The sequence below is a fragment of the Dermacentor andersoni genome, chromosome 5 (assembly GCF_023375885.2).
Source record: "Dermacentor andersoni chromosome 5, qqDerAnde1_hic_scaffold, whole genome shotgun sequence".
In the NCBI taxonomy this organism is placed as follows: Eukaryota; Metazoa; Arthropoda; class Arachnida; order Ixodida; family Ixodidae; genus Dermacentor; species Dermacentor andersoni.
In genome coordinates, this window is record NC_092818.1 from 19,026,030 (window position 1) to 19,050,375 (window position 24,346).

General features: G+C 40.8%; 1 protein-coding gene across 1 annotated transcript; it reads right to left on the minus strand.

The window, feature by feature from the left end:
* Window positions 1–2,691: 2,691 nt before the first annotated feature.
* On the minus strand, window positions 2,692–24,169 carry IFT54 (intraflagellar transport 54). The gene is made up of 15 exons (XM_050177405.3): window positions 23,903–24,169; window positions 23,746–23,814; window positions 23,632–23,680; window positions 23,358–23,470; window positions 23,176–23,271; window positions 22,733–23,092; window positions 22,588–22,641; window positions 20,013–20,130; window positions 19,836–19,932; window positions 16,065–16,160; window positions 14,003–14,117; window positions 12,013–12,061; window positions 7,869–7,957; window positions 6,338–6,543; window positions 2,692–2,944 (listed from the first exon to the last, which is right to left on the minus strand). The coding sequence occupies exons 1-15, from the start codon at window positions 24,035–24,037 to the stop codon at window positions 2,785–2,787; spliced, it is 1,806 nt and encodes a 601-aa protein (XP_050033362.1). The 5' UTR covers window positions 24,038–24,169; the 3' UTR covers window positions 2,692–2,784.
* Window positions 24,170–24,346: the final 177 nt, after the last annotated feature.

The following is a 24,346-nucleotide window of genomic DNA, read 5'->3' on the forward strand; positions in this document are numbered from 1 at the left end:
GTGATGGCATATGCAACGCCACCACACCCCCGGTTGGGAGGCGGGAGATTTGAATGTAGAAAATGGTATTCGGACCCTTCAGATGCAATTTTCTCATAAACCAAGTCCCTTCTTGGCACGAAACAAGCATTGCGAGGTTTCTGGGATGGTATTTAAACAGTCCTTGTCAACTTATTATTTGCCTTTAGTGTCCCTTTAACCCTTTCAGTGTCACTGATGTACCGGTACGTTTTTGCTTTTGGTCCTGCCATGTCACTGAAGTCGGGTAGGAATGTGAGGACCATACGAAAAAGAGCATTTGCCATTATCTGTGTCATTTCTTTCTTCCCTTTTCTGCATAACGAAAAATAAACTTGTGTTTTATTTTATACCTGAGAAAAACAAAACGATGCTGGAGCTGTGTCACTTCCAAATAAACCTGATGCTGAGAGGGTTAATCAAACCAGGGTGTCTACCAACCGGGAAAACCGGCAATTCTCAGGGATTTTTAGTATGGAAATACTGAGGGAAAATTCAGGGAATTCGTGCTTCTATCAGGGAAAATTAACTGTAATTTTATTGAAAGGGAATGAAAGTCGCGGTAATGCTGGCTCGAGTAACAGAGGAATTGCAACGAATTGTCTTTGACGCCGTTTAGTCGGCCGGAGGAGTTTCCAGTGTACAGCCAACTGCCAACTTTCCGGATGCCCGATAATTCAAACTGCTTCATGGCACCACCACGTACCCTTTAGAACGTCTCTGAAAACGTATCTGAAATTTTGGGTGGAAGAACCCTTCGCCATCCGATTTTCTGGAGTTTTTGCCGTGACCGTAGGTCCGAAACGGCATTAATCGAAACCACCAACGCTGCCGTTTTGATTACCTCGCCGCCTCGAACCGGCGCTCTCGCACGCAGATCGACTGGCAGCCGTAGCCACCACTGCGGCAAAGCTAGGCCTAGCTGCTTCGACGTTCGCTATTAAGCTTCGTGCTGTTAGGTGCCGTGTCTTTCATTGAAATAATTCTCCACTGTCAGCGATTGCACGGACTCCCGCATTTGTAGTTCTCGCGATTGCCTTCGAAGCTCGGAAAGCACGGTGCGTTGCATAATGCCGGTCCCTAAAAGTCTCAGCTTCGCCTCAGTACAGAATTGTTACGCTGTGAAGCATACGCGAAAGTATTGCGGTGAAGCATAACAAGCGCGGGAAGGGTCAATTGTCACGAGACGGTATGTATTCCTTAATTATACACGAGTGCACCCGCCATCTCCTATCACAGTATGATCATCGATATGCCTAATAAGTGTACTGGCAGGCCTTCAGAGCTTTTTTGGATGTGCCTGTGGCGATTTGAACCCTTAAGGACAATAAAAGACATGTATTCATGGGAGTCCGAAAAATCAGACGTTGACTGTACAACTGACTAAGAGGATGCTTCAAATGGTCTGTGGGGCGAAAGCGCGGCGGAAGGAGGACGAGAACTCAAAGGACCTACGCATTGAGGAATGAACGGGAAAGAAGCGTGCTGTCGCTTCTTTGAAGGCGCTTGAGCTCAAAAAACAAAGTGATGGCTGATGCCAAGATGCAGGTGTCCCTCATCCAAACCAAAATAAACTCTTTAAAGCAGTGAAACGCAACACTGAGGCGTTGTGCGCGGGCTGACAGTATGTCAGCTGAGGTTGACTCACCAGCTGTTACGAGAGAATCTCACTTCTGACAAAGTTCGGGCCTCAATGAGCTTGCTATCAGTCGATGGAAATAGCTCATATATCAAAATATTTGCTTCTGTATGCATCTCCTTTTTATTCATATTTGAGAATATTCAACTGGATTTGCAATGGGTTTTGCCATTTTTGTCGAAGATATTTTATTCGCTGTGAATTTTACTAACCCCTCCCTTCTGTTTTCTTTTGGAGTAAAATAAACACTCCTCCTTATTATTCAAACTGGATTAAGGCGCTTCTTTATTTTTTAATATGCTTGTTACAGAATGACAGCATCAGGCTACATGGTGCCAGCCCATCTTGACGTAAAACAAAGTTCTGCGTCACTCAGGGAATTTTGCAATGGCACTCGGGGAAAACCTGGAAAACTCAGAGAATTTTGAAATGTCAACTTGGTAGACACCCTGCAAATTTTATTGTCCACAGCACAATATGTAAATGTGCCAAAGAAGAGAGAAGGAAAACAAATGTACAAGATAGACACGAAGACTGAGCATCGGCACCTTCCATATTTTTCTGTCGCTGCGCTGTTTATATTTTCAGTTGCAACTGTCTGACTAAAGTTTTGATGTTTACTTCTGCTTCAAAACTCTTGCCTTCACCACTTGCCATCAAAACACCAGGGGTGTTTTAGACTTGAAGAAACAATGGTTTTTATACAGCTACTTGGCAGCAGTGGTATACCGGTGACAAGGTGAGCACTGGATCTGATGTGCTCAGCATAGCCAAAGGTGCAAGAGCACTGCCGTCACATCAGAAACGAATGTGTGTGTTTGGCAGCTTTGTTTGAAACCTTGATAGTAATGTGGGCTGAGGAGAGCATGCAGGGACATTCCCAGTATGTGTATGCTGTATTAGGATGCTGCCCACAGAGGCGTGGGCACCAAAGCTGCACCTTGCACTTACTTTATTTGGCGAGGTCTGCATGATCTCGGGAACAGGCAAATGGTTAGAAATGGATCTGTGTTGCTGCAGCATGACGAACTGAATGAACACGTGAATTAATGCATTTATCTCATTCTCACTCGGGAAATAACATCTGCAAGGCTAAGCCTCGCCAAAAAGTCAAATATTTAAAAGGTTTAGCGACCAAGGTTTGCGGCGGCCAGCATCTTCTCCAACCGTTCAGCATTGCTGAAGATGACTGCTCTTGTTGCCGAGATCTCTTCCAGTTCATCACTGATGCGCTGGTCCAGTTCTTCCAAGTTCTGTCGCAGAGGCTCCAGGATTGAGTCCGTTGCACTTGTAATAGAAGATCAACACATGACCAGCTTTGCTTAGTCCACTGGCAGACAATTTCAAAATCAACTTTGTCCTTAAAAGAAAAAACGACGCACTGCTCAGCTGACATAATAAAGTTAAATGGTGACTAATTGCACCGTGTGCCCTTGTATATGACTGCCAGGAATAACCACAATTACACACTGGGATTAGGAAGCCTAATGTGTGCAAGGAACATGGAAATGCCAACGCAGACCTTTGCACAGAATGTAAAGTGCGGCAGCAATAAGACAACTGTCACCTGAGAAAATTCATGCGCTTAAGCGTGTGAAATGTTTTTATTAATTGCACTTCAAGGTTCGCACCACTGGTCATTGTAAATCTGCCTTCTATACAAGAACCTCTTTTTCCACCAAGAATTGCAAGATAACCATTTGAAGACAATGAGTTAGACGCAACTAATGTAAGTAGTAAAATGAAATTTCTCAGCTCAGCAATCGCCTAGTGATAGCATGTGTTTACTAAATCTTGCCTCGTTTTGTTTAAAGGGGCCCTGAACCACTTTTTATCAGTCGAGAAATGCATTTGAAGTTAAATGAGACTATTTCAGATATACCTTGCCGCAAAAAATTTCTTCAAGGCATTCAGCAGAAGCAGAATTATTGGCAATCAAACATACCGTTTGCAATGATTCCACTTCTTCAATGCTTTCCACTGCAAAGGCTACAGCGGAACAGGGTGCGCCCACAACGCTCCGCCTACTGAACGTCACCATGGCACGCAGTTCAAATTTGATTTTGGATGTTAACATAGACGCCACTATTTCTGATTTTGCTGCCTATGATGCGCCCAAACGCAGTTGTGCTTAGCCAGTGGACTCGTCACGGCACCCTGTGGCGGCCATGGTATCCACGCGACGTAGCAGACTGCAGCTACACGTAAGTGCAGCATTTGCTTTGTGCACGACAGGGCTAGAGTGCGCGCTCGTGCTCGTATGCTCCTGCCTGGATGTGCTACGTGGTGCAGACCGTCTTTGTCCTGCACCAGCTTGACCGACGAATAGTAGCCACTTCCAACTTGGCATTTTGAAGCCCTATCAATAGCTCATTATGAAGCGTAGTCTGCGAAGGCGTCTAACGAGCAGCACCCAGGGATGAGCATGTGCTGGCAAGTGTTTTAAGTTTCACGTGGTTCGAGGCTAGCTGAGCATTCAAAACTAGTCGAAATAGCAAGACCCGACTGCTAGGACACGGATAAGCAGGGTGGCCAAACTTTAATTCCTACACAGACAGACGATAGTGAGCAGACAACAATCAACTTCTTTTGGAAGTACGTAATTATTGAAGTTCGAAAGCAGATTCGCTTACTTCAGCCTGTTTGTTAAACTGTGTCAATAAATATGCACAGTAAGAGTAGAAGAAGCACACTGATACAAACCCCCTTCTTGAATGATGTCAGCTATTGGCCAAGAGCAGCCACATATGGAAATCTGCTATATTACAAAATAAAGCACAAAAGAGTGAGCAGCAGGCTTCTACTGAAAAGACAGCGTTTGATAGAAAGGTGACCTCCCGTTTCACTTGTGAGATCCACGCACCATGCACGACTGCAAAATTTGGCCGAGATGTTCACAGTGGCAAATGCCATCTGCGGACTGTTTTTTCACCAAGCCCGAGGGGTGGTTTAGGGCCCCTTTAAGACCGCAGTATACTTTACAAAGCACTGTTCCTCACAAAGTTTTTCACACCACGGCGGATAAAACAATATTGGCTGTGCAAGGGGACAAGTTGCATTGTGATTCTGCCCAGAACATGTTCCATTACTCTGGCAGGTTTAAATTTTCAAAATAGGAGTAGGATTTGAGCACTCACTCAATAGTTCAGGCAGGTTTTCCAGAACAACTAAATGAATTGACCATAATTCACCGCAAACCACATGCGTGTCATATACTCAATACATTTGAAAGGAAGAAGGGTATGAGTAGAGCAGTTATTATGCTGCATTATTGAAAGGATGCATGGACATATAAACTTGGTTCCAAATAGCACAAGTGGAAACCCACGGCTGTGCCGTAAGACCTCTTTGACATGGGGAATTTTGTAATGAATTTTCAGAGCTGTAATCACGTGCAGTCCTAATATTGACACTTCACATTCCTTAATTACAGCAACTGCAGTTTGACATTTGTGAGCATCTATTGGAAGATTAGTATCATTGATTAAGACATACTTAGTCCACTTCATTGAAACTAAGTCAAACAAGTAAAAAACTACTTTCGCAAAATTTCATCATGCATGAACTGATCATATTATAGAAAAAAAAAAGTGGTGGGCCACTGTGTTTTGATGAGGTATGTTATTACTGGTTTCTTGTTCACGAAGTTCAGTGCCTCCAAGCATTAAAAACTTGCATGCACAAAGAGGCCAATGGCACTTTTGCTGCACCTGCAGCATGGAACAATCCAAACTTGCAAGCAAAGCCATACAATGTGAAAGAGGCCTAGGAGATCCAGATACAATCCACACTTTGGTGAGGTATGGAGGGCCAGAAAAGAGAAAACGTAACACAAAGCAGGAATCATTGAAGTGTACTATTGCAGACAAGTGGCATTCAAAACACGTGCGACTGCATCTTTCACTTAATTTCATTTAGTATTCTCAAGGTAATAACATTACAGAGAAGAGTAAGTAGTTAAGGAACAGCATGGTATAATTACCTGAAGTAAATAGAAGTAACAGTGGAAAATTGAGGTCTCTGGAGTATCAACAAAGTTCTTAAAACACAGAACGAATCATTCAACAGAAAAATGACTGACATGGAGCAGTACTCTAGAATAAATAATGCTCAACAGAGGGGCGTTCCCTGCACACAAGTCGAGGATTGCGGTGCAATTATTAAGACTATGTCAACCAAAATTGAATTACCTGTCGCTGATACGGACATCGAAGTTGCTCACCATATTGCCCACCAGTAATGGCACAGGCAAGAACCTCACTGTACGGTTTCACTCACGAACACTGAAGCAAGAGTTTACAAAAAGGCATGGAAGGCTAGGCTTCACACTAAAGATCTTGGGTTCACCAGAACTCGGTCAACTCAATCTTGAAATTGTTGGCATCAATAATGGAGGTGACGTTTGCTTCTCCTGACAAGGAATACTAATTTTATACAGGAATGGTTGCATGTGATCCTGCACATGTGTCCTGTGTGCTGTTTCACTTGCACAATCTCACTTTTTTTTTTTAACCCATTAATGCAATGTGTTCCATTTTAGCCAGACAGGTGAGAGATTGCTGCTTTCAGCCATACATGGTGTCAAACACCATTATTGTGCTGTGCCTTTTTTTCTCTCCATGGTTCTTGCGCTGATTTTCAAGTCCAATCAAACTATTGGTTCCTTAATTTCTGTGCTACCTTTGCTCGAAGCTGTAAGCCTGCAGATTCTTGGCATGCTCCTCCTTCCACGAACTCAACTCCATGTTCATGGAGTCCAAGTCCTCGGAAAGTAAGTCCAGGAGCTTTCCCAGTGGCAGTGCTCCACGGCTGACTGCTTGGATGTGCTGTCGGAGCGTGTCCATTTTGTCCTGCCCTTGTGCTTTGGAAACAATGCCAGGCATAACCTGTGACAAAACATCACTTGATGTTGCCGATTTGGAAAGTCATCGTCATCATAAGTCTATTATTGTCTTTTACAGGACGAAGGCTTCTGCTAGCAATCTCCAATTAATGCTGTCTTGAGCCAGATGGCAGGGGTAATTTCTATATGGGTGAGATATAAAACGCTCATGTTCACTCACTATCATATTTAACCAGAACACACCTTCTTTCCTAAGTGCTTGGTGTTTCTCTTTACACCCTGTGTTCGTTAACTGAAGTCAAGCCGCCACAGATGCATTTTCGTCGTTCAGGTTAAGTCTGATGGTGGCTGTTCCAAGCTCTGCCTATTGATCTGGGGAGATATTCTGTAAGAGTCCACCTATTGGACATATCCATTTCATTTGCTTCTGAAGTGCTGATTGGCTGTGATGCCTCGTTGCTGCAGACACGCACCCATTACCAGCCAATCAGAACTTCAACAGCAGACGAAATGGACATGTCCACTAGGTGGACTCCTACAGAATACCTCCCCTGTAGACCTTTAGAGCAGGCCACTCAGTCTTCCGACTTCTGACAATTCAGAGCAGCCGTGGCTGGCATGCTGTAATGCTTCTCAGCCACCTACTCACTGTAACCTGCACAGCTGCTATATCCTCTGCAGCTACTACTATATCACCACTCTGTGGCACAAAGAAATCTTCACAGGGGAAAGAGGTGGGTATTAAATTTATTTTGAACAGTACAGTTAAAAGGACGCTGATAATACCAAGTAAGTTTAAAGTGTTAAAGTATTATTTACAAACACTATTTTCGTGCATTTGATGGAAAACAGTGGGTAATTAGTGGAGAGAATGAAGGCCAACTTTGCCATTTTCGAACTTCGTGGCAAATTTTTAGAGCAGATATGCCAATGTGACATCATGAATTTCAAGGTAACTTTCTTTTATTGGGGCTATTTTGGTAAGGGTAAAGTTTTCGAAACTTGAGAGCCTGACTGTCATATTCAAGAACAGAACATAAAGTTTTGCAAAAAGACATTTGCAAAATCCCCACTTAAGGCTCGCTTATGACGGTATAACTTTACTGGGTAAGTAAAAGTGTCATGGGAACGAGCCTAGGAAAGGTTTAATTCTTCTGTCGTAAAGTTAAGCACAATTTCAACCTCCGTGCAACATCGAAAGTTAATGTTGCAGTTAGTGGAGCCGAGTTCTGGCCTAGCTTTTTCTTGCAGACGAGGGCTCTGTTCTTGACAATACTAAGGCCTTGGTGGACACCTTAAGGCACCAATCTATCTCTCCAGCATGGCTCAGTATTTGCCAGTAGTGTCCCTTTAAAGGTGTGCACTTACAGATTCTGCTGTTGGAAAGCCTGTAGACGGCCGCTGGCTTCCTTGTTCCAACTCTTTCTTTGCTTCGAGAATTTGCTTTACCAGGCTTCCTGAAAGCAACAGAGAGCGTGCTGTCTGTCACAGTGGCCTCCGAGAGCATTACTATCATTTAATGCTCGCAAGTAGGCTAGTTGACATCAAGTTCGGGAATAAGTAGTTGCCAAAATACCGAGGCCATTCCATCAATCAAACCTCAATACAATGAACACATCGAATTATTGGATATAACAAATATAAAATTTTTCTCATCATTATTAGTGTGTAACAAATATATGCTAATAATGAACATTGAATATAATGAAGGTATTTTCATGTCAAATACAAATGCTTTGTAAAAGGTTTCGTCTCTACTGGGGCACCTAAGGCATTTCCGGCACAAGTGGGAAATGTGGTGTCTTAGTGCGACTGGAACGTCTTGGAGCGACATGCCACCAAATTGTTTTCACAGCACGGCAAACGTCTAAACCAAACATTATCTTTAACTTGCTAATACTATATCGGACTTAAGGTCGCGCAGTATTGTACAGAGCAACCTTGCAAGTTACGTTCAGTAGGGGAAAAATATTGGAACATGAACAAATACAGCAAGGTTCATGTACTGTTCGCTGTGTTTTTGCGCCACTAGGTAATTTAAATAACTTAGACTGAATCATTAGTTACCTCAAACCAAGATCCTGCTTGCGCGCCGGAGACCTCTGCTTGACTATACTCGGACAGTGCGACTTACAAGGACAGAGAGAGAAATACCACAGTACAGCGCTTGTTCTGTGGTATTTGTGTCTCTGTCTTTCCTTGTATCAATGTAAATGCAGTAGAAACTCGTTGATACGTCCAACGTCCGCAATCGAAAACACAAAAAATAACTCAAAAGAGTCATGCTCATTTTTTACCAGTTCATACGTTTCCCGAAAACACTATCTTTCGGCACCAGCGTTCAGTACGTCTCCAAACTGCAATCGTATGATGCGTTTTCCGGCCGCTACATCCCATGAAAACAAAATGCGCGCGCGACTGGTATACGGACTAAAAATGAATCTGCAGAAAACTAAAGTAATGTTTAACAGTCTCGGAAGGGAACAGCAGTTTACGATAGGTAGCGAGGCACTGGAAGTGGTAAGAGAATACATCTACTTAGGACAGATAGTGACTGCTGATCCAGATCATGAGAGTGAAATAATCAGAAGAATAAGAATGGGCTGGGGTGCGTTTGGCAGGCATTCGCAGATCATGAACAGCAGGTTGCCATTATCCCTCAAGAGAAAAGTGTATAACAGCTGTGTCTTACCAGTACTCACGTACGGGGCAGAAACCTGGAGGCTTACGAAAAGGGTTCTACTTAAATTGAGGACGACGCAACGAGCTATGGAAAGAAAAATGATAGGTGTAACGTTAAGGGATAAGAAAAGAGCAGATTGGGTGAGGGAACAAACGCGCGTTAATGACATCTTAGTTGAAATCAAGAAAAAGAAATGGGCATGGGCAGGACATGTAATGAGGAGGGAAGATAACCGATGGTCATTAAGGGTTACGGACTGGATTCCGAGGGAAGGGAAGCGTAGCAGGGGGCGACAGAAAGTTAGGTGGGCAGATGAGATTAGGAAGTTTGGAGGGTCAACATGGCCACAATTAGTACATGACCGGGGTAGTTGGAGAAGTATGGGAGAGGCCTTTGCCCTGCAGTGGGCGTAATCAGGCTGATGATGATGATGATGATGATGACTGGTATACGATTGCCTGCCGCGGCAGCTTCACCGCAATACTCGCTCACCCATCTCACGTGAAAACGTGGGAGCGAAGTCAGTTTCTCATTTCGGTACCAGCAAATTCTCTCCGGGGTCGTCGCACGCGGCATTCATGGCTATCACTGCCAATCCTATTGCGATAAGCATCTTCGCCTGTCTTTTTCACAGCTGGTGCAGTCGGAAGCGCTGCGCATGCTTTTAAGAGGCGATAATCGAAACGCACCGCTGTTCTCTGCTGCATACTGATCATATAAGTTTTCAGGCTGCTAGATCCCATGTGAACGAGAAAGGGCGCGAAGCGCGTGCAATTGACGACGGCATATAGCCGCCCGTCTCACGTGAAAATGACAGCGCACACAGTTTTTTATTCCGGTACCAGCAAATCTCTGCCCGGGTCGTCGCACGCTGCATTCACAGCTATCGCCGCCAAACCTACTGGGATAAGCATCTTCAGCATGTGATGCCATTGGTAGCGTGCTGCATGCCTTTAGTAGGCGATAATCCAAACACGACACCATTCCCTGCTGCAGGCGGTGCGATGTGCGCATCTTGTTTCGCTTCGGCGGCCTCCGATGACACTACGACGCGATGGGAAAACAACGAAACGCGCCTCGTGCCGCAACGATCCGCGCAACGCTTCTATTACGTAAATGGCAACAAAAGTTGACTCTGTCAAATATTTTAGTTACTTCGGATCGTACGTTTTTCCGGTTGGAACGTATTCCTCAAATTTTTTTTCCCAAAAATGTATGAACGCTGTTCTACTGTATTCGGGCTTGTTGGTGCAATAATTTTGCAAATTTGTCATGTAGCGCAAATAACACAAGGACGTAGAAGAAGAGCAGAGACACACACAGGTGCTAACTTCCAACAACAGTTTTGTTTCCAGGATGGGCGCCACTTTTTACCCTCACTTTTTCACAGTAAGCGTCTACTGACAAGCTAACAGAGACACATGATAGTATAACACAATTGCAGACTAAACAAAATATATTATGCTTGACGCATTCCTTCTTTGATAGTCACATCGACAATTTGCTCACACAGCTTTCGTCAAACTCTTCAATGTGAGCACTTTCAATGATAAGACGAGTTAATTTGCATTTGCCTCTCCAGATAACTCTATCTTTAAATCGGGGAACACATCTGCACTTATGACAATGAATTGCGAGAAAGCCATCTGGGGAAAGCTTGCTAACCTTATTGGAGTGCTCCGTAAGGCTCTCATTAATGCATCTGCCAGTTTGCCCGACATAACTCTTTCCATAGGGCAACAGAACTGTGTAGACGACACAGGTCCTACAGTTGACGTACTTCTTTCCCTGCTTCTTTTTGCAGACGTCCTTTGTTGTACTGTATGGTCTTGTTTTTGAACATAAGCTCATAAGCTTGTTCAGAGCCAAGAATGCTATGTCAACCTTTCCCCGTAATCCTATCTTCTTCAGGTTATGTGATAGGCGGCGGATGTATGGAATTATGGCGGACATTTTCTTTTTAATCGACCCTACGCTAGCTGACATCAAGAAGCCAGCCTCTCCTGACTGCATTGCTCTGAACACTCGTAGTGCAGCCTCACTCAAATGCATTAACTGTTGCTGAAAACTGGAAGACATTAAATGAGGGCAGGACTTCTTAAGTGCATTACTCAAACACATTTTCACTATGCTCCTTTTAATAAGCTTGGAATGAGCAGAACTGTACAACAAAAGAGGCTTATTAGCTCTGGGTTGGTAATATCGGCAGACATGATTATCAGACAACACAATTTCTACACTGAGAAAGTGGATATTCCTATCCCCTTGATGTCGAAGTTCACATCAAGGGGCTAAGACATCCACAGATTATGCTTGTAACACCTTCACCTTCTTTTTGAAAACTATGAGGGGCACAGTGAATCAGTCGCGCTGTTTGATTATAGTTCTGAAGATCAACCAACTAGCCCTGGCACCAAGATATTACTCTGCTTGACAACATGCTTTGACACTTATCTTGTGTTGCCTTACTTCAATATAAAAATGTAGGTTGTGCTGACTGTGGCAGCTGCGAGTATTTCATTAACAATAGCCCAAGGAATCATAATTGGAAAACCACATCTCAGAAACAGGCATTTCAGAGACCGAAACTGGAGGAAACAGCACCATTGCATCTTGCCTGAAATTGCACGGATATCCGGGACGTTAAATATCAATACGGCTTCTGGGCATTACCTCTTTTAATAGGCGGTCTTTGTAGTGCGCTAAAGATCTCAGAGGTTACATGCTGGGATTTGTGTAATTTCTATTAACCACCAAGCATTAATAAGAAAGTTTGCCAAGTACCAGCCTTGCAGCTTTGCCAAAACTAATGTGAATTGGTGGACTTACCTTGCTCGGATTCTGGAAGCTGTTCTGTCTCTGGAGTGTTCAGATTAGCCTGCATAAGTGTCAGCCATTGCAATACGTTTACTCTCTGCTCTGTCCCAATTCATCTTTGATTAGGCTTCAGCAAAGGACACAAGCATGACCCTAATACAGTCGCACCTCAATATAACAAGCATGTAAAACATAGAAGTATAGATACAATGAATTATATGATATAAAGTAAATATAAAATGTTTTTCATTGATTGGCATGTAATGAATATTATGTAATGAAATTATAATTATATAGAATATAACGAAGATATTTTTGCGTAAGATGTGACTACGTTATAACAAAGTTTGATTGTGCTTTGGTTGATAATCCAAAGTACTGGACATAGATAGCTGAAGAAAATAAACGACAAATATTGTTCTATTTTACATTTTGCATCAAAGCCTTAGTGCTAGCACATCAGAGTGATATGACAAATCGCAGAATATTATCTCATACTTCGGCCATTTTGTTAGAGCTGGAAAATCCCTTAAAACTTGCTATAGGTTCATTCCCTGGTTTACTTAGAAATCCAGTGAGGTCATCCTTTATTGATAAACGTCTAACTAAGCCCAAGTAGGTGCTGTCAAAATTCACAGTGTCGTGGAAAGCTGGTGCAGCAACTGTCGGCAACATTGCTCGCTGTGCTCAATTTTCTGTCTCTCCTGGACTTGACTTACCAAGCCTTGTTTCATAGTCGAAATAATGACCATTTCTTTTTGAGGAAAGGTAATTTACTGGTACAACTTAAGTGGCAGCTTTAGCTCGGGACCAACACCAATGCAGCCTGTTCAAATACATGCCAAATGCAGAATGCTTTTCTGAGATAACCCCTAGACCGATTTTGATTAAACTTGTTTCTCTCGCATTTGAAAAAAAAGTGGAATTCTAGTGACTGTTGGAAGAGAAATTTATATTTAGGAGCAGAAATTTTTTTTGTAGAAATTGCCCAAAATTGGTAAGCTTGAAAAATATAGAAGCACAAAGTTTAAAACTCCATAACTCTGCACTCAGAACAGATGTTGCAGTTCTGTAAACGGCAGCCGCTAAAACATCCAAAGTGGGCACATTTGATATAATAATTCATATCTTACGTGGTTTAGCGAAAATCCTGCTCACATACTCTTGGTGTGTTTAGGAACCATGTATAATACATATCTCTTTTTTTTTTTGCTTTAGATGTACTATTAGATGCAGTTTACTGAATTCTGATCACTTTTCATTGCTGAGTTGTAAGCATGATAGTTTTGTTTTCTGAAAATTTGCAATTTCAACAATGTTTATTGAAAAATCAGACTTAAATAAAAATCTGCGTCTAACAGCCACTAGAGCTGAACATTTTCTTTTAAATGCAATAAACCTCATCATATTTGATGCAGTTTTTTTTTTTAAAGATATTTCTCCTTTACCATGTATTTAGATTGGAGCCCCCGAGCTGAAGCTTCCTCCTAATATAGTTTCATTCTAGTTTTATTAATATTCCTCTTTAGTGTATTTTAAGCAAGCTGGAAGCTAATGCAGTTGAAGCTCAGTAATATGAACATGAATATAATGAATTATTGAATATAATGACGTAAAGGATAAATTTTTCATCCACTCAACTGTAGCATGAATCTACGAAAAAAAAAAAAAAACATACAGGTCTCTCAGATATGCTTTTTTTATAACTTCCTTTTCATAATTCTTCCTCCATTTTATGGGACTGATTTGTCATATAATGAAGTAAATCTAAAAAATGTTTTCGTTGCTATCTGTATGCTATCAATGTACCTATGTAGCTATGTGTAATGAAGATATACTTATGACGAACTACAAATGTAGCAGACATATCTACTTGTAAGATTCAGTCTTGTTATAGCAGGTTTTACTGTATTTGAGTTTCTTCCGCACTCTTGGCTTCAAGCCAGCCAAAGGTGAAACAGGACAAGGGCATACCATTTGTTCCAAAAAACATTTTGCTTACAAGGACAGGCTGCGTTGTCACCTCGGTAATCACAAATTCCTCATCTTTGTCATCTTCATTTTTGTCATCACTTGTGTCCAGAATCACATTTTCAACTGGCTTAGCGGTTGGAGCCCTGTAATAGAAACATTTTTTAATACGTGATTGTTAAAATATAGACCAAAGCCACTGCATGCACATTGCTGCAGCAAAGCTGTTTTTGACAAGCCTTGGCTTCCTGCCAGAATTAACAACAAATTGGCAAATTTTAGAAAAATTCCAACACCAATTTTTTTGACACCCAATTTGACAGTTTGACAATTTTTTGAATGTGCACTAAAAGCAGGTATTTTAATTACCTAAACTATTGCTATTTGAGCATCTCAAATAAATAAATAAGATATGTCTGTTCACAGCTTATATGAAACCATAGCGTAATCATAAAAGTTTTGCAAAAGTCCTGTGCCTAGAACCATAGTGCAATAATTCAGAGAACTTTGGACATACTGATTTATGCAGTCCACTCTGTGGTATTATATGAATTACAAACTTGTAAACTTGATGCTTTATTTCTTTTACGTTAATCTTGGTTTAAAAAAAAAGATAAAGGCTTGAGTAAAGAATGTGCTTCCTGCAGCAGTTGCTAGTGCCTAGTTTTTGCTTTTAAATGCAATTAACTTTGTCCAAATCAGTTCAGTTAATGCCAAGCAAAATGATTTCTCCATTCTTATCGATTTAGGTAAGAGCTCCGAAGGTGCTGCTTTGTGTTAACATGTAAGAAGGTGCATTTTACGGAATTTGCCTTTGCAATGAAACTACCCCAAAAACATGCTATTTTAGTTGAGCCATTTCGCAATCTGTCAAGTGTTACTGTAAGTGCAACTCTATTTAACTTTCTTGTTACTCTACACCCTATGCCATTCTGATGCCTGTCTCATTCATATCTTGCATACATGACAATGCCGTGCTGAAAGAGCGGTACACAAGGCAGTGCACACAGGTAGTTTACAATGTTTCGGTCTGCTTCTTCAGCAATATCATTCTTACCAACATCGAATATGTTTACGTGACATTATCAAGTAATACTCACTTGTTGAATGTCACATTAACTAGCCACTGAGGAATGTGATAATGATGTAATCATTGTGATGTGCACAGCTCAAAGTACAGGCATTCAGAAGAATCATTCAACTTCCCCAAACGCCTAGCTTGTGACACTAATAAATGTAGTGAACTTGTTCGTTTTAATCCATTTAGTTGCACCAATGGTAAAACAGCGCAGGAAACAAGGACGGACAGATGAAAGAATGCACCCAACAAAGTGCTGTGGTGTGTGTTCTTTCCTCTGTTGATCTGAGACATATTTATTTACTTATTTATTTATCTAGATTGCCTGAAAGGTTTTACGCATGGAAAACCAGTGTGGAAATGACATCTTGTGTGCCCAATAAACAAATAATAATAATGCGCACATTAAATATGTCAGTATCCGTACATGTGTGTATAGACAAACTAATGTGCACCATATAAAGCATGCACAGTGCATTTATGGGTACCGAGGTAATTGTGTATAAATACATATACTACTATAAGTGCCTAAAATTAAACACCTGTTTAAATGTGCCACATACACTTGTGCTATCTTGATGTAAATGAGTAATTAAGCTCATGATTGTTTAGTGCACAAGTTCTTTTAATAAAAGCAAAAGCCAATGCGCAACAATTTCTCACCATGCAGGTTAATTCCTGTGCCACAGTCTGCTTGCCGTCAATAGTGTGCTTAAATTTTGTAGCGGGTCTGTCAATATGCACGTTTTATAACAAAAGGTGCTTGCTTATTAAAGGCTCATTATCAACTTAAGTGAATTAAACTGTGATGGTGAGAACAAGGAAAGTATATTAGCACAATGAGGAAACAGACTTAAGAAAAACAGAGTAGGATAAAGGTACAGGGTCGGTGCTAGTGGTGAGAAGATTGGCGCTTCCGCCTGGCAAAGGTGTCAGTGATAGCTGTTGCAGAAAAAAAGCAGGAAGAGACACACAAAAAAAAGCTCAGTGACACAGGACAAAGTGTGGTACGTACCTGGCGGCAGGAGTGGTATCGGCTGAATTCTCCCTCTTTCGAATCCTTGGTGCCGCTGGTCTGGAACTCCTAGGCCGTGACGACCTCAATGTGGACCTAGTAGGATAAAGTAAGGAAAAGTTTGAATGAACTTTGCCACAATTAGTGAATCGCTTCAATTCAAATGGAGTTTGGACGAGTGCTCATATTTTGTAGATGCAGAATTCCTGCTGACATATTCTTCATGGCTTACTTCATATATGGGGTGTTTGAACAATGACTGCCTTCAAACTATGAACTCCTTCATTACTACAGGAAAATTATTATTATGCACGGGTCTAAAAAAACATTTGTGTCGCCATAGACAACACATAGCATAGTATATAATGCAGCTTTATAAACTGTAGAAAACTAATTTTTGTAATGCATAAGTTAGAAGCAAGAAACTTTTATTATATAATAAGCAAAAATTTGCAATGTCGACATTCTTGCAGCAACTTTAAATGTAATCCACATAATTGGTACGTCTGCTCTTTCAATACAAAACACAAGAAGATCATTAGCCTTTCCAGTGCCTGTGCAATGCAGTGAAGCAGTTCCTCTAGCTACTTTGTGTGGCAAATGTAGCCTGTGCATCTGTGGCAACAAACGTTTGTTTTTTGTTTGGCTGTGCCAGCTGGCTCCATCTTATGCTTGAAAACTTCCTACCTCGATCAATCTCCCTCTGTCTCCCTTTACTTGGTGCCCATTCTGTAACTCGAATAGCCCGCCATGTACATTACATTACCGGTTCAATTCCACATTGTCTTCTTGATCTTAACCAAAATATCAACTAGAGCCATAATTAGAATACTGTGGGCTTCATATTCACGATACTTACTAGTTACCTAGTTATAATAGCATTTGTGAGATATGATTGGTTGATGCGGCTTAACTTTCACAAGACCTAAGTTAAGTCATGGTAGTCATTGTAGGACCTAGGAGTAGGTCCATTGTAGGGTACCCTGTGATAGTTGACGAGTTTTGCTGGAGATACAAGGCTGTCAGTAACAGTTTTTCAGCACACAAACAGATTTTGTTTAGTGACTGCTAGGATGGCACAAATAATGTGCGAATGCCTGCCTACTTGCCTCCTAGCACGATAATAACCATTCAAGACACGTGTCGTTTCTAACAATTTCTTAAAGTGCCTACTGTTCAGAAGTGCCTGTTTCTGCATGCTGGTATGGCACAAAATGTCTCAAGCTGTGACGCTGATGCCTGCGTGATTATAAAATGAATGTGCCATTCTGAAACACTGCTAAACTTCTCTGAGAGATCCGTGGAATCCCACAAGGTGGAGGAAGTGTCACGAAAGGGAAAAATTGTCATCCACGTGAATGTAGCACAAAGCTACAAAGAAAACCCATATGGTAAGAGAACTTCGCCTTCGCACTGCGATCTGCTAGCCTGCTGGTTAGCTCAGCTGGTAGACTGACCACAAGGTTTCATGTGCGCTGCGTTCTCGCGCACCTAGTTTGCAGTGAAGTGAGAGGCGGCTCGGAGGAGAATTTGCTCACCGCTGCTGCTGCTCTTCATCCTGTCAGCATTCTGACAGCGAGTATCTGCAGCTATCGAGTGAGATGTGTTCATGTTTGCCTGTGCATGCGTGACAACATGCTTGTTAATTTAGATATAATACGCGAATGTTTACAGCACTTTACGCAGCTGATAAAACAGCCAACCTAACTTCACATTGCTGTCTAATAATTTGCTATCGCAAAAAAATGCCTCGCCTGTCAGGTGGAACTGGATTTTCTAGCTAGACATTCTAGACCTTTAAAAAAAATGTTTTTTGTTCAATTCTACAAGAGGCAGCAGTGAAAGTTATTATCAAATGTAAAGGAATAATTTCTAATAAGCATACATCTTTATTTGATGCAACATATTACAGTTGCATTAACACTCCAGGTTGTTAATCGAGCCTTCCACATAATAAACATGGATATAGCGAAGTATTTAATGTAACAAAGTCAATATGAAAAGTTTCTCACTGATATTACGTGTAACACATATAGTATGTCTTTAACGATATGGGATATAACAAATGTATATTGGTGTCGACGTTCGACTGTATTCTGCCAGTACTGATCGACTTAGCTGGTTACAACGTTAGGGCTAGAAAAAGGGAAGCTGGAAAGGAAGCAATGGATTGTAGTTCGCAGTCTCATGAGAGGCATAATATTCAAGAGAAAAACAATACTTGCTGTATGAATTATAGATAAATAAGACCAGATTATGTGCAGGCAGTGAAGCTGGCCACATCATGTAATGCGCTACCCGTTATGCAATGACGCCAAAGGAAGAAGAAAAAGCTAAACCTTTTTTTACACATCTGAATACCTTGGTATTCTATAACAAGAATCATTATGCACTAAATGAAACCATGTCTAGGATAGCATAGAATAAGTATAGCAGACATGTAACTGAATTATGATTTCACAAAGACAGCTTTAGATATATATATATATATATTGTTTTTCGATGAACAGCAAGGTAATGGAACTAATTCTCTGGTTGTGTTGTCGGTGCAGTTAGCCAGAGTTCATATCTATGTCTTTTGAAACTTTGCTAATAGTGCAAAAGTGGCATTCTAAACTTAATTTGCAACAATTACAATTGTTTTATGTACTGATTGTGTTTGTTCCGAGACAAAACACCACTGAATGCATATAATTTTTCTCATAACGAGTGTGCACGTCATTGATGTCATCTTGAATGAATAAATGAATAAAACGTAATGTGTAACTGCTGCTTTCTTAAAGTGACATAATGAGTTAAGAGGAAGAGAAACATAATCGTGGGTGGCAGAAAATATGAATAAAAGATAAAGAAATTTGCGAATACAAGGTGGTGTGTGATTCACACAGAATAGCTACGGATAGAGGTCTCTGGAAAAAAGCATTCTGGTCTTGAATTTAACTGAGGTTATAATCCTGACTTCCAGTCACTTCCCTTGTGCAAATTTAACGTGTGCTAGATGATTGGTAATTTCTTTTCTAAGAAGTGACGACATCTAGACTAAACCAGTCTTTACTGACATTTGGTCATTAACATTTGTGGAAGCTTTCTTTATTACACTTGTAGCCAGCTATCTACAGAATAAATAGCCTTTGTGCGAGAAGAAGCTTCTCCCTTTTGTAGCTACAAAAGCTGATACTACTAAATGTCAAATTTTTGAAGTGGAATCAGAAAGTGAAAATTGGCAGCTATAATTGTGTTCTGTGAACTAATTCTACACATTTTGAGTCTGTTTTGATGGTTCTGACTTAAGGATGCCTGTTAGACAAATGATATTTCAGGTGACATATGTTCAACTGTCAATGTCCCTTGAAGTTGATTCAAGTGAAATTATACATACACTTCATTTGAACATTGTTATTACAAGTTGGGAACATAGAAAAAAGAACTGCCTGTGAAGAAGACTGCCTGCTTCTAGGAGGAATTCTTGTCAGGAATTGCGAGAATTCTTTGCAATTCCTGCAAGACAGGAATTTCAATCAGCAGGATACAAAGAGAGATGAAATAAGGATGAGTACATTGTAAGGGTGCTGGACAAGTACAACAAATAATTGATAATTATTGCATAAGTCAAGGTAAACAAACAAGCAACAACAACTGTAACAACCACGAAAATAGGAACCTAAACTGATAACAATCGGCAGACTACACTAAGTCCATTCAAATTCACATCTCAACTTGGAAATAACAATTTACTATACATGTTACACAGTAAAGTGACAAATTGCTCACCGAGACATTGGTCTTTCGCCTTCCTGCATAGTGTTGTTCTCGGGCTCAGGAGGAGCCATTAAGTTGTCTGTTTCTAATGTCACTTCATGGCTGTTTGCTGAAAAAAAAAAAAAAATGCCATAGCATTCTTAAACTTCTGTCAGCTGGCATCAAGCGGTGCTTCTTAGTTTCTCTTACACGTAGGTAGCTTATCCTGTTGTCCATCACTACTGCTTTCAGGAATTTGCTCCTTGTGAGATGACCGTTTCATACTGCGTGGACGTTTGACTTCAACTTCATCCTCTTGAATGTGGTGCTGTAAAATATTAGGAAAATATCCAGTGACCATGAGTGGTAACAGCTTTTTTTTTGTTCTTGCTTTTCTTTTTATGAATGGGCATTGTGCAAATTCACTGCCATTGCTTGTCGACTGAAGCACCTGTACAGGCAGCATCGGATACAAGTACGTCACTTCTGTGCAAAGTTTCTTGACACAGTTAAACGTTGTTGTTACTAGGGTTCAGTGTTCTCACTTTAAACCACACAAATGTACACAACATCTTTTTACCGAGTTCTTTTTTCCAGAACTCAGTTTTCATCTAAAAGATTCAGTGAAAGCAAATTTGCCAGAAATGTAACACAGCAATAAGGTCAGTGCAAGCCTGTATGCACTCCAATACAAGGAGCCTGACGTCACATGTCAGCCTGTCACCCAAGATGTATCATTACAATATTTTTTTCTTTTGTCCATTTTGCCTGTTGCTGCAAAAAAGTTGAGAAACTTAGAAGGGGGAGAGGCCTTTGGCCTAGGTTCTTGCAGTCTTTTGCACTGTGGCCATGGATGAACTGGACAAGTTCACTGATGGTAATGCAGAGTTGTATCTAAGTTCCAATATTTTTAATGCATTATTATTAAGTCAAAAGTCCATCTTTATGCCGACGACTGCTTGCTATACCAGGTAATTTTTTTCTCCTAGTTATCACGCCTTACTTCAGGATTCCTTCAACAGATATTGCACCTGGTGTACAGACTGGCAGATGTGCATTAACGTGTAAAAAAATGTAGTCGTGTCATTTACAAACAGCCATTTTCCTTCACAGCATGTGTACGCTTTCAATAACACAATACTTCCCCGGGCACAGGTGTACAAATACCTTGGAGTTATATTCATGCACAACATGCAGTGGTCCTAGCATATATTCATCGCATTACATCTATAGCACTAAGAAAATTAGGTTATTTGAGACGAACATTATCTAAGTCACCAAAACACACTAAATTACTAATGTATAAAACACTCATTCATCCTGTATTAGAATACGCTTCATGCATCTGGAACCCGTATGAAGTTTGCGACATTAACGAAGTTGAATCGGTGCAAAGGAAGGCTGTTCGTTTCATTTGTCATCACTACAATCGTGATTTCCCGCCCTCATCCGCAATTATTTCCTTGACTTAATCTCTTCTATGCACAAGGCAGCATATAGATTCCATGAAGCTATTACATTCAATTATTCACTCATGTTGTCGACTATCCGCTGATGATTACATCTCGTATGCCAGTGCTCTTCCAGCTAGACTTTGTCACACCCTCAACCTAAAGCCTTTCTTTGCGCGCACTAACACATTCAAACACAGTTGTTTCCCGAGAGTTGTCGACTGTTGGAACGAGTGGCCCGGTTCTGTTCGTGAATTGGCAGTCTAATTTTGTAGAAGCACTAGTGTGATAAGATTGCTGTTCCTTTTTTTTTATCTGTTATGTTCAACTGCCTTTTTTTCTCTTTCTTGCGCATTGTTGTACTCTACTCCAGCAATAGCCCTGAATAGGGCTGCAGTATTTGAAAATAAAATAATAAATAAATAAATTATATGGCTCATGAGTTGTCAGCGCTGGCATGACGACCACCAATTGCCCAAAAAGTAATTGAACCCTTGACCTTTGGTGTTAATTAAGGTTAAAATAATTAAGGCACAGCTAATTAAGATGTAGTTAATTAAGACACTTGAACAGATGGCCTTCTTTGGGAATCAAACCCATGACCTTGCATTGTGGCATGATGCACAGCGGTCTTAATGCTTTTGCATTCATCCACTTACGGATAAAGTGCCCCTTGAATCTTTTTGTATTATTATTTGGTGGTGCTCTTTACCAGCATAATGTCACAAATAAACTGTCATTTTATTTGTGCTCGAATACCAAATTGCATATAGTCACATTTTCATATGGCATTTGGCATTGCCCTTGACTGCTTCTTCAAAACTTGTTCTGTCTGTTGCTAAAGCTACACTGTTGAAGAGCAGGATTTGCAGTTATACAGCAGGTTTCAGGATGAAGAAAATTTGTGAAACATATTCAATTAAAAAAACTTGCAACCAATGCAAAAAATTATATGTTAGATTTGGTAGTTCAATTGGAAAATTATATTCACTGAAAAAGAAAAACACAGTTCATGGTGTAAATAAAAACCAAGTAAGCTGAATTCTGGGAAAATGAAAACCAAAAGCACTGAACCCTAGTTATAAGGATGTCACATCAAACACGAAAATACCTTTGTTATATCTGGTATTCATTATAAGCGTACGTATTCTTTGCACACTCATCAGCAGAAAGCATTTTAGATTTGCTTTGTTATATCAGTGATCAGTTTGTCCAGTTATAATATACAATTGCAGTACCAAGATATACAATGTTTATATAGTTCTGTAGCTAGATGCAGGAAGTGAAATAAATTCATAGCAGGAAGCAATTAATTTTAAACAGCAGCAGCTTACATTGGTTGCTTGTAGAAGAAGGTCCGTCTTATCTGCCTTTGCGACTACTTGATCCTGAAACATGCGCATGGAGAAAGGCTTTCCCACATGTTCATTTCACATTGAAAGAGAGTGTGTCCATTGGAAATGAATAGAAGTATCACACCTGTTCAAGTTTAGAAACTCCATTGGGCAGTTCCGACGGAGCAGCATCTGTAGGCTCTTTTACCTCCTTCGATGATTTCTTCCGTGAGCTAGTTTTAGGTCTTTCATCGCCGGTCTGGTGCGCAGCATTGTCCTCTGGAACAGCTTCTGCCAGCTTACGTGTATCAGGCTCTCTAGATTTTGATCTGTGTTCCCCTGAGCTTCTTGTCTTGCCCGATTTAGATGGCCTGCTGCTAGAAGAGCTTTTTTCCTTTTCCTTGTGCACCGAGGATGTTGACTTCTTTTCTTTACTTGTGTCAGCTTCACCTGCCGTTTTTCTTGATTTTCGTTCACTGTCTGACTTTTTTGGCACCTTTGCTGCCTGGAAAATAAAATAATGTGTTGTATAATTCTTCTTAAAATGAATGCTTAGTTTTGGTCTGATTAAAATAAGAGTGTTTTCACCTCTTTCTTTTTGCTTGTATCCTTCTTCTCAGGTTTGCTTGGTGCAGGAGGCTTTTCACCGCCTAGCACTTTCTTCACAGCCTCACTTGAGTCCACCTAAAATTTTTGCGCATAAAAATAAATAACCAATATAAATCAAACGAAAACCTCAATTGCTAGCTTATTGCGCCTCATGTGGTTACCTTTTTGGCTGCTGACTTTGCAAGTGCTTGAAGAAACTCATTGGTTTTGTCTGGTTCGTGTCCAGCGACTATTTTTGATGGTCGCACAGGCAACGCCGTCCCAGTTACTATGCCTAATACAGAGTTCAACATCAGACAAACTAGAGCTTAAGTAACATAATGAAGCACGAATGGATAAAGCAGGTATATACTAATTTCAGAGCCATATTTATATTGCCTGATAAATTGATATAGAAATTTGATTTGGCATGTCCAGAAGCCACGCATAACTTACCCACAGCATCAATAGCTTTCTGTAAAAATGCTATTTTGCCTTCCTTGTCCTGAAACAGTGGAAAGGGAACTATTTAGACCACATCAATGTGAAAGCAAGGGATTCCGAACTTGCCTTAATATTTTCTGACGTAAGCTCTTCCTGGGTGTACAACCCATCTAAAAAATTTGTTGCCTTGATGACCTGCAGTATAAGTGAGCAAATAACAATTTACCTAACGTTGCCCGTGTGCGCAGAGTGGCGATATGAAAGTATGTTCATGCATGCTTACGTTATGAATAACGTCATGCAGAAATCGGAAAGGCGGTTTCTTGAGCAGTTTTTCTTGCAGGGGTGGCTTTTTTATCACAGATCCCAAGAGGTCTTGCGTTTTCTTAATTACTCTAGCGCTTACTTCTTCGTCCATCGTGCTTATAATCTTGTTTTCTTTAGCGCGCGGGAAGGCTGGCTCAGCATATCACATCTTTGGTGGCACTGGAACGCGCGGAATCCGGCAACGTAGTTTCAGTTTTGGATTCATCTCTATGGCAACGGAATGTGGCCAAGGCTTCACCACTGATTCGTATCTCGTTGTAAACAAACCGCAAATGAAAAGTATTTAGCTCGTAAAATGTAAATATACAATCAGTGCTAACTTGCAAGCGTAATCGCTACTTTTCTGATTTGTTGAGACTAGACTGCGGATTTCTTCCGAAACATAGGTCGAAACTGTGGT

Excerpts from the sequence above, each read along its gene's own strand:
- IFT54 (XM_050177405.3), bottom strand. The coding sequence starts at position 24,037 with ATGGACGAAGAAGTAAGCGCTAGAGTAATTAAGAAAACGCAAGACCTC. Across the intron at positions 23,681-23,745 it reads TTACGTCAGAAAATATTAAG|GACAAGGAAGGCAAAATAGC; the intron begins GCAAGTTCGGAA and ends CCACTGTTTCAG. Across the intron at positions 7,958-12,012 it reads GCTTCCAGAATCCGAGCAAG|GAAGCCTGGTAAAGCAAATT; the intron begins GTAAGTCCACCA and ends TGTTGCTTTCAG.